We start from the raw sequence: 10,636 nt of genomic DNA on the forward strand, positions 1-10,636 counted from the left end.
GTTTTTAAACATGGAAAGGGTTCAGGGCATATCGGTGTTTACAACTTGGTCTTCGGGGCTTCGGAGCAAGGGTAGAGGAAGCCGGTTTCAGCTCCAGCAGCACAGCCTCTATGCCCTTTAACTCCCCGAGGTGCTCCTGGGTGCCACCGGATCCCATAGCCCCATGTCTGGCTGCAGCGTGTGTCCCCCTTCTCCCGCCGGTACTACACGGGGTCACGGCCAAAGCTGGGGAAGGGCCAACACAACCGAATCTCCCCCTGCATGGCTCGTGGCAGTTGGATTGCAGCCCGGTCTCTGCCCGCAGCAGGACAGGTCGGGAAAGACGTGGTGGCGTGGGATGGGCTTACAGCACATAGGCGCCTGGCAGGTAACAGTTTTACTGCCAGCGTTGGGGATTAGCGGCTTTCAGGACACGGCTCTGTGGTTTAATTTTGTAAGCGGTAAGGAAAGGGGGAAATCTGTCATGTAAGTGCAGACAGAACCAGAAGCAACCTCCTGTGTTGTGTGTAAGAGTCTGCTTAGGAATCACCAGTATGGTTCTCAGTCTGCCCACGGTCAGGTTGAACAGTTAATGAGAAGAGTCAGTACTGGGAGCTACAGGGCACAGAGGCTCTGCCTCTTGCTGGAGACTCTCTGGGGTTACTGTGCTGGGAACAGAACAATACAGAGACACATGATTGCTGGGCTAAGGCATCCGCAATGAACAGCCAATGCATCATGCTGGGCAGGAGGCCATAGACCAAAGTTTATAAAGCTTTATTAAACATTTTGAACAGCTGTGCAATGAACAAACAATACTCTGGAAGTTTCACAACCTCATAGCTTGAACTTCCTCGGGACAGCAACAGCCACTTCTGCTGCTCTCCACCATGAGACTGAAGACGAACAGATGGCAAAGGGAACCCTTTAAAGTTTAGAGACAGTATTTTGTTAACCTCTAACAAACAAACCTCTGCCCCAGGTTGGGCTCCCCAAGAGCCATGGCTGCACAGAGTAACCTATGCAGCGTGGAGCCCTGCACAGCTGTGCCCGTAGGACTGACCCACCACCACCTAGGCTTCTGGGCATCCTTCTGCCAGGGGAGATGGAGACACCAGGCGCTCCTCTAGCCTCCCCCCTTCCCCAGTCAGTAGCACCAGCACCTTCTGTCACCCCTGGCCCAAAACCACTATTCACTGAAAACGGCTGAAGCATTTACTGCTTCAAGCCATGCCTCCACCTCGGGGTCCTCTCCTGCCCTGCTCACACCTGGCTTTTTGGGCCAGCATGAGTTTTATAGGGTGAGGTTCACAGTGGCTTTCAGAAGCCCACATCTTGCAGCATACCAGTTCTTTATCCCAACAGTCAATACTTCGGTCAACCCTGGAAATCTAGGAGGAGGGGAAGAGAGTTGCTACTACCTGTGAGGCTTTATAAAAGCAGCAGCATAACTGAGGCTTTCAGGCTATGATCTCGGAGCATAAGTAGTTCAGAGAGCACTTCGGCAGTGCACCCATCTCTTTGGCAGGCTGAGCAGGAGGAGATGACTCAACTGCCTCTGGCTCCAGCAGCTTTGGGCCAAGTGCATCTGTGAGCTGTCGAGCTTGCCCTTGATCAGCAAGGCGGGAAGGCTGGCTCCCCACAAAGAGAAAGATGGAGAGAATCTTGTAGCTACTTGAGCAGAACCAGTGGGCCGAGAGCCCTGAGTTAGACCACCATGGCCTAATGCAGACAAGTGAGTGACACACAACTCCACCACCGTGCAACAGCTGGGCAGAGGCCAGCAGCTCGGTCCTCCACCACTTCTCAGTTAGGAGGGCTGGTGTCCGTTCCCGGTGATACGGGAAGGAAAAAAAAAAAGATTTCTGCTTCTAAAAAAGCAGGTGGTGCTGCTGGAGTTCACACAGTAAACAAGTCGAATTTCACAGGCAGAGTGGGAGGAATGTACCACTCTAGTCCACACAAAGTTACAGGAAACAGGCTGTTTTTACTCCAGTCACATGCCTAATACCCCCTCCCTCCTCCCTAGCCCACCCCCTTTTTAAAAGCAAAACAAGAGCCCTCAGCAGACTGGAAGATTATTGTTTTCTAGGTGCCCACTATGCTGGGATCGTGAGCTGATTCTGGCAACTGGGATCCTGTGCAGTGATACAGGAAGCAGTTCCCCCAGCAGCTGTAGCAGATGAGGAATAAAGCTGCCAGGAAGACCAAGGCACAAATCGTGCAAGGTTTCCGTTCCAGGAGGAAACTGAGCAGGTAGAAGCCCATGAACATTGAGTGACTGAACCACAACGCTGGGTTGAGGGGCTTGGGTATGAGCAGGACGGGTAGCAACCACTGCAGGCAGTACATGGTGGCCGGCTGGCTGGGGCCTTGTGGCAGCAGCAATCAGATGTGCTCCAGAACAGTCTCCAGCAACTCCTCTGGTGGGCAGGCAGTCAGGCTGTTCTGTAGGGAGGGGTAAAATGTCAGACTGTCAGAGGAACACAGCAAAAAGATCAACAGACATTCTTCCCATACAGCTTCATTTACTTCCAAGCATCATATGCTGATGCTTGAACTCCCAATACTAAATTCTGGTGTGTCTCGGAGCTGGTGGAAACTTTCCTCCCTTCTGAACCTCTCAGCTGGGGACATGATCATCTGTTGCTGGTGTAGAAGTATATCCCTTATGTGCTCTGTTCCTCAGGCTTTTACCAGGCTCACTGTTGCGAGACCCTTTTCTTTAGCACAGCGCAGGAACAGAAAGGGAGAGGGGAAAACAGGAAAACAAGCTGCTGCAGCCTTTCCTACACATGTATTTATCCAAGACCATTCAAAGACTTGAGTGATGGTATAAAGAAATGCAACTGAGGGGTAAACTATTAGGTGCTACAAAGAAGTGTTAAGGAAGTGTTAGTGCAAGAAGTGCCTAGAAAGTGTAAAGTGCACAAACTGCTTCCTCCCCAGGCACAGATCCATCATAAAGTGTTCCAGCAGGACAGCATAAAATTCAAGCTATACATGTAGCTACCCAGGAAAGGCCCGATAGTGTCTAGGGCTGCAAAACAAAGGAGAGAACAGCTCCTGCTTAAGGGATTTATAATCCTTGCCAATCAGCTGAAGTCAGATAAGACAAAGTATGGGAATAAATCAAAGAGGGGACAGTCTCAAAATGGCAATTTTCATAAGTGCTGTAAACACAGGATTTCCTCACTTGGATTATTATAAAACCCTGTGGAAACAGTGAGCTTTAAGGGTTTCTCTAACCAGGGATGGCAGCACACTACAAGTCCAGAAAATAAGCTTCTACCTTTAGCAACCACATCAACTACACTAAGCGTATGGGGTTTTTTTTCTTTCTAAGCAGTTCAAACATCTTCATCCAAGAATTTCAGATGGCTTTAAAAATAATAAATGCCTTACAGGTGTTTTTACAGAGCCAGGACTGTTGAAAGGGGACAGAAGAATAGAGTTTAGCAGTCTGGGATAGCAACAGCAGGTCAGGTTAGAAGATACCAATACTCTTGGGAGGAAAGAACTGGAAGGTTTCCTTCAGTTCCTGTAGTAGGGAAACTATGAGAAGTGGGTACATCGAGACTCCTAGCTTATTACTGCAAAAAGGCAAAACCATACAGGGGAATGCTGGAAAAGCGAAGAGCTTGGGAAGCGTGCTCTTCCCTGCTGTCCTGTAGCACATCACGATGACATGCAGCAACACTGAACAGAGCAGCTGCCAGCCAGGGCACAGAAAGACAGGCGAGAGGACAGCCTTGCCGAATGCCACGGCCTCGCCCCCACTAAGCAGACCCCGGTCAGAACGGCTTCTGGCAGCAATCCTTTTATCTGAAAATACTCAGCTGAGCAGTGCTCTGTCAGAAGGATGAAGGGCTGAGCTGAGCCTGTTAGGATTACAACTGGGGGGTGGGAAGGTTTGTAGGATGAAGGAGTGAGAAGGTAAACAAACAGCACATTCCTCTGGCTCCTGTTGGCAGGAGAAGGGATCTCCTGGTGAAGGGAGGGAGAAGGAGGGATTGCACAGAAAAGCCAAAGAAAACCACATGTGGTTCTCTTCCAAAAAAACACTGAGGTCAGACTTGTCTTACAGCTCTATAAGCTCATAGGTACCAACCAACTGGCTCTTGTAGGAAGCAGGAAGCACACTGCCATCCACTGTGTTCTTAGCAGCAGGATCTATTTTAATGTTAGTGAGAGAGAATGCAGGCCAAAATCTCCATGAGGGGAAATATATTAAGAGTATTTGGGGGAAGTATGTTGTGCTTGTGCTCCTGCAAGAGAGTGTTCTCCAGCAGAGAGGGCAGCTGGGGCTCAATTAGTAAAACTCAGCTGCAGTTAGGCAGCCAAAGAATAAGGAAGAAGTTATTTTATGTTGCAACATGGATAAAGTCAAGTGAAAGGAATAAAACTCCCAATGTTAGTCCTGTTTTATGCAGGTCACTCACTCGTATCTTTAAGGGCAAGTCTAGTCCCAAGCCTGTTTCCCCCATCTATAAACTGGAAATAAGGATTACTTATTTCATAACAAAACATGCTGTCTGCTAGCCTTTGTGAATCGCTTAGATGTTTCTGGAGTAAAAGTACTGCAGAAGTATTAGATTACTTTTTCCCAAGGGGAAGAATGGAGACAAGATTTAACAACAAATATTTGAACAGAAAGGTAATTAAACCCCACCACTCAACTCTTCAGTTCAGATTGCATTGAATACAACAAAGTTGTACCAAATCAATGATCTGCAGCTGCCTTAATCCTCCTGAAATATTCCTTCCTTGAAGTTTCCTATAGTCTTTCTCTCCCAAGTGCTCCCAACATTGAGCGGTACAAATCACTGCATAAACATTATGTCACACTTGTGCTAGATCCAGCCCTGAAATCACATCAGCTTGACATCTGTAGCTGGACATGTGCTGCAGTCTTTGGGTCACCCCTTCTTGAAGCTTTAAAGTGCCTACAGACAATTGCTTTGGGCTTTCTGTCTCTAGAGTAAAGAAATGGATTAAGAACAACCTAAGATAATGTGTCTGTCAGAAGAGCACAAGGCTGGAACAAAGCTCTAGAATCTTCCAGGACTAATGTCATAAATCTTTCAGCTTTAATAAGGCCACATGTTGCTATTGAGCCTTTAGCCCCCAAATTTTACAACTGACTACAGTTTGAGTATAATTATAATTTGTGACGTAGCTGCATTTAACTCCACGGTCTAGCCTGCTCACCATGGCAAAGACTTAAGCGATAATGCTCTAAACAGCAAGTTGATTCTAAGCATGTAAGCATTACCTAAACACTTCCTACAAACTCAAATCCATCTCGGAACAAGTTACCCATTTTTAAATATTGGTATTTCCTGGAAGAGCCAGTTGCTTGTAGCAATCAATGCAACTACTCTGCAGAATAAAGAACCATTTAATAGTGGTTATTTTTACTATGAAGTTTCAATGCCAATGCCCTTCAATCTGCAAACCTCTTGGCCTTCTAAGAAATACAGACATTTGAACAGTTAGTCTTGTATCTGAGGTCAGTTTGCTTGTATTTTCATGTGCCCCTTTGCTATCCACCAGTTAAAGGTTGAAGACCCTTTGCTGTATCCCACAGCTGATCCTAGATAAGGTACCTACTATGAGAGACTTCTGCAGCTCTATCTTCCTCAAGGGACGTTCCACTAGTAAGATACATACTCTTCCTAGCTCTTCACTGGAAATTCCTTTATACACCTGGCAATGAGACTGAGTTCTCTTTCCACGCTATTGATCGAAGAGAAACAGCGGCTCCTGCTATCAGCTCTTTACTGAGCAGGGAACTATCGCTCTCCTTGGGATAGGCAGTCCCTTCTTGAAGCTGTAACAATATTCAGCTTTGCCTCGATTCTCAAGCAAGGTGAAACTTGCAAATGAAAAATTCCTACCTTCTTGTCTTTGTCCGCTCATGATCCAAGCTAAAGATTACCATGTCCCAGAGCAAATAAGAACCTGTCACCCAACAGTATTTCTACCAGCTCCCTGTTTCACAACCACATCCTGCTTTTCCTCAACCAGTTGCTCTGGTTCTCCCCTGCCTGACTCATCTCTTTCCTTAGCCAGCCTGCTGTTCTGCTATCCTCAAGACTGCTCTCGTGCTCCTTCTTGAGTCATCTGACTTGGCGGCCACTCATGTTTACCAGACGGCTCCTTTTCATCACACCACCACTGCCTCCTCTCGCTCCTCCGCAGCTCTTGGAGCCACTTGAACTTGCTTCAGACCCCTCAGGAGCAGAGAGCAGGCAATGCTCCCCCTGCTCTCCCCGCAGTCAGCATTCGGTGGCTCCGTCTGATCCCCGTATGCTGCTGGAGCCTCCTCCCTGCCAGTTCCTGCAGGCAGAGGAGCAGCCTGGGGAAGTTCCCTGCACACCTCATTAGCAAGCAAACACCAATACTTTTCCACATGCTTATTAATCTGCTTCCATCACGTCCATAGCCCTTCCTTCTGTCATCTTCCGTCCCAAGACCATTCAAAAACAGTAGGTCCTACTGGCACGTGTTTGTGAGGAGGATTTTTGAATTCCACCGCAAAGGTAGCGGCACACCTTTCCCAGCCAGAAACAAAACTTTAATTACGACAAGTCAAAAGTGAGTAGCACAGCGCAAGTCTGCAGTGCTTTGCAATCGATCAGGCACATTTTAGAATAAATCCATCTGAGGAGCTAGGAAGCTGTTCCTTGATATTCTACATGCTAATTCAGCAATTAAGAGGGCAAGAGGTGTTCCTACACCATAGGTTTTATACATCAGTATGCCAGCACCAAGTCTGTACCTTTCTAAAGAATGTCTTAATTCCTTAATAGTCCATTTACCCTGACAGGGGAGAATAATCAGCTGGCTTTCACTAAGCACTTAAAAGGTAAGCTTGTTCAGACCTTACTAAGGCAGCTATTGAGCCAGCACTGTCCACAAGGAACTTCCCCAGCAGATGCTACAGAAAGTCACCCAGGCTGGCAGCCAAAAGGTCTGCAATAAAAGACTGAGTAACCTTTTTATTGGGGGTGGTGGTGCCAATCCCCCCCTTTCCCAGAAGCCAAAGTTCCTGCTTGGGAATGAAAAGCCACATTGTCCAGATAAAAATCTCTCAAGTTACACAGTGCACATAGACTTAGAGTAAGCCTCAGGGACTTGCACTGAGTTTCTTACCTATAAGGCTCACCTGTAGTACAGTTTGCTTAAAATTGTTTAGATCAAAACCCCTGTCACAGCCACGTAACTTGAACTGATGTGTGTGGGCCAGCATGCCGCCAGCATGTGTTCAAAACCAACTCTCAAATACCACGTAGCACCCAAAACAGCTGCTAAAAATACACAATATCCAAAGCATTGGGGGGGAAGAGGTGAAAGAGCTATCGAGTGACGAGTTTGAGGAGTTCAGCTAAGAAAAGCAACAGCAGACCAGCTTTCTAGATGCTAACGTTCTCTCTTAAAAAACCCAAGAACCATAACTGTTCAAACTTTAAGACCTATTTGCAGTATCAGGGATTTAACTTCTTCAGGGTTTTTTTTGGCCTTGCTGCTATTTTTTAAAGCTTTATCTGCTGGTATGACTCAGCCGGAAAAAGTGAGTCTTTTGGCAAAGGCCTTACCCCAGTCTTTGGTAAGTTCATGCCTTGCACACTTGATGTAGTCTCAGAAATGTGCAACATAATTGGAAACAGTTTCCAAAAGAGCAGCAAATCCTTGACTGACCAAGCCTCGGGGTTATGAAGTGTTCTGATTTCTCAAGCTAGAGACAAGCCAAAGCGACTCATTTTGTGGAAAGCGGAGGCTCTCTGTTGAGCCACTCTCTTCACCACTTCCATAGCAGCTCTCTGAGCTTCGTTACTGACTGGGGAATTGATTAGCCTGTATCCAGAGGTAGTGCAGTGCACTCACAGCACCAGGACCAACACGCTTCCACCTGTGAGCAGGAAGGCAGCAGTATGATCAGTGTTTCTCTGCACAGGAAATTGCAGGAGCAGACCCTTAAGTCAGCCAGCTCTGTGGTGGGAAGAGATGTCAACATTGACAGTTGTCATCTGAAGTATCACTACTTTCATTTGTACTATTTAATTTGTACTATTCATTTATTAATTCTCAGCGGTCCTCATTCCCACCCTCTGCCTTTGTTTAACTGCCAAAGACCGTGAATTCCAGGCCCATTCCAAGTTCTCTGAAAAACGTAATTATTTTTAGTTTTAATTTAGATCTCTTCTCTACCTTTTGTGCCTTCAACAGGCTTCAGAAGTCTGAATACAGCCTGATAAAGGCCAGTTTTCTGTGTCTTTGGTAAAGAGAGGCAAAAATGCGCTATCGGTAAGGGGTTCTGGGGAGTCATGACATGTAGGTTGGAAAGGGAAAAGTTCCTCCACTACGACAGTATTTGTGAGATCAATTGTAATGTTTCAGTACAGGGGTAATGAAGTACAGGAGAGTTCAGTGTGTGTGGACTGCATCTTAAATGCAGCTTTGTATTTCATCTTCTCTTGCACTTGCGTGTTCGGGATGTAACGAGCAACATTCGTACAACAGAACGGCTTGTAAACTCGCTTTGCAACTGGCTGAAAGCATCCACGGGGTCAGGGGGAGGGTGCCTGGCCGGGGACAGCAGCGCTGCGGAGTGCCGTGTTCTGTGGTGGACAAAAGGATATCGAGAGTTGTCTTGCTCCGGGGAGAAACGGGCCTGGGTTTGCTTTTGGAAGGTGCTAGAGCGAGCTATGAGATGTGCCTGACTGAGAACAGAGGTAGAGAGGGGAGGAAAAAGAGTCTTGGGGGAAGCATACGGTGTTGTTATGTCCGTGTCAGGCTGGCAATGCTCTAAGCAGGCTCGCAGTAGGCTGAACCCGGCTCTTTTATAACCCACGCACGCTCGGCTACGAGAGCGCGGCTCTCCCGCCGTCACGGCACCGGGAAACCCCCCGAGCGCTTCCTCCCGCTCCCCCAGGTCCGGGACTTGTCACCCCCGCCCCGGCACACCCCCGCCTGCCCGCGGACAGCGCCGAGGCCGGCCGGCATGCGGATCGCTTCAAGGGGGCTCCTCTTCCCCCGCCCCGCTCCCCTCCCACCCCGCCCGCGGCCCGTACTCACGGCGCGGTGCCGCCGCCTCACGCCGCCATCCCGGGGCCGCCGCGGGCCCGTCCGCGCCGCGCCCTGAGGAGGGAAGGGAGAGGCCGGCCGCGTCGCCCGGGGGACGCCCGCCGCCTGCGCGCCCCGACAAGGCGCCGCCGTCCCACCAGGGCCCCGCCGCGGCTGCCCGCCGCCCGCCTGTCCCGGGCCCGGCCCGGCCCCGCCGCGCACAGCTCCGCCGCGGGCCCGCGCTCCGGCGGCGGCCGGGGGTGGCGGAGGGGGGAGCGCGGCTCCGTCAGGCGGCGCCGCGGGCAGCCCCGCGGGGCGGGCAGTGCGCCTGCGCGGCGGACGGAGGGGCAGTGCGCCTGCGCGGCGGGAGGGCGGCCATGCGCCTGCGCGGGGGTAGGGTCAGGCGGGGCGCGGGCCTGGCCTAGCGTGTTTTGAGTGCTTCCGTGCTTTTCAATAAATTATGTGCATTTATGTGTTCTTTTAATTTCAAGTACTGTTTGCATGCTTCTTGCAGGCTTGTTTTGCGTGGCATTGCGCGGGGCTTGCACGCAGCTAGCAGGCTCTGCGCTTCGCCCCGCGTGGCGTGCTGTTTGCCTGCCTCCTTGCACGGTGCAGGGCGCTGCGCGTTTGCCTGCAGCTGGCGCGATTCTCTGCAGGGCGGCCTGCTTTTTGCATGCTTTCTTGCATGGGGTTGCACGCTGTTTGCAGGCTTTTCTGTGCGTGCAGTTGGCGCGCGTCCTTGCACACCGCTGCACGCTGTTCACGTGCTCGCAGTGTTTGCACTGTGTGGCACGCCGAGTCCGTGCTTTGTTGCGTTCTGTTGCGTACTATTTTTAGGCTTGCTTGCACGCTGCTGCCTTGTCACGCGTGGCAGTGCGCTCTCGGGGGTGACTTGGCCCCAGTTTTCCGTCCTGCAGTAGGGTGGGCATCTGCACCCTTCCTGGTGCTATGCTTCAGAGAGAGGTCGAGCAGACACGGTTCTGTGGCCTCTCCCCTTAAACGCTTTTATTTTTGACATCGCTTGCTGGCAGCTCTCCGGCCGAGCGTCACTGGGCTGGCAGCAAAGCCCAGGCTGCTGTGAGCGCTCCAGCTCCAGCCCTTCTCTCTGCAGACACCCAGCAGCAGGTTACCAAGCACAGCTCAGCCATGCCACGCTCCGGCTGGGCTCCCAAGGAGGCCATGCAGGGAAGGGAGAGAAACAGCCCAGGAAAAAAGCCCCAAACACTAAGATTTTGGATTTTCCCAGCCGTTTGAAACCCACCCAGCCATGGTTGCAGGGCCCCTGTGTTTCCTGCGGGGTTTTCTGCTTGGCTGGCCCATGCACTTGATGGATGTGATAAGACCGACTCCCTCGATGGCCCAGCCGGTTTGAACCCAGCCCGGGATGGTTTCCCCCCGCGCTGCCATTATTCCAGGCTGACCTCTTTACAGGCTGTTTAAATTCCTGCTTTATTGCGCCCCATGGGAATGGCCCCAAAGCCTTTGGCTAATGCCAGCTGGCTAATGCCAGCACCCTTTGCCCGTGGCGGCTGCCAGCTGGCCCCGGCACAGGCTGACCTCATGATCCTCAGCACAGGGACCTTTCTTC

The 10,636-nt window shown here is 50.5% G+C and overlaps 2 protein-coding genes across 2 annotated transcripts in view; one reads left to right on the forward strand and one right to left on the reverse strand.

Moving 5' to 3' along the window:
- Positions 1–10,636, forward strand: part of LOC142417091 (caltrin-like protein 2) — a 156,443-nt gene that overhangs the window by 29,174 nt on the left and 116,633 nt on the right. The window lies entirely within an intron of this gene.
- Positions 741–9,326, reverse strand: BLCAP (BLCAP apoptosis inducing factor). The gene is made up of 2 exons (XM_075517132.1): positions 9,061–9,326; positions 741–2,427 (listed from the first exon to the last, which is right to left on the reverse strand). The coding sequence occupies exon 2, from the start codon at positions 2,329–2,331 to the stop codon at positions 2,068–2,070; it is 264 nt and encodes an 87-aa protein (XP_075373247.1). The 5' UTR covers positions 2,332–2,427; positions 9,061–9,326; the 3' UTR covers positions 741–2,067.

The sequence above is a fragment of the Mycteria americana genome, chromosome 14 (genome assembly GCF_035582795.1).
Source record: "Mycteria americana isolate JAX WOST 10 ecotype Jacksonville Zoo and Gardens chromosome 14, USCA_MyAme_1.0, whole genome shotgun sequence".
Classification (NCBI taxonomy): domain Eukaryota; kingdom Metazoa; phylum Chordata; class Aves; order Ciconiiformes; family Ciconiidae; genus Mycteria; species Mycteria americana.

Bases quoted from the DNA above. Each gene is read 5' to 3' on its own strand.
- BLCAP (XM_075517132.1), bottom strand. From the start codon at position 2,331: ATGTACTGCCTGCAGTGGTTGCTACCCGTCCTGCTCATACCCAAGCCC.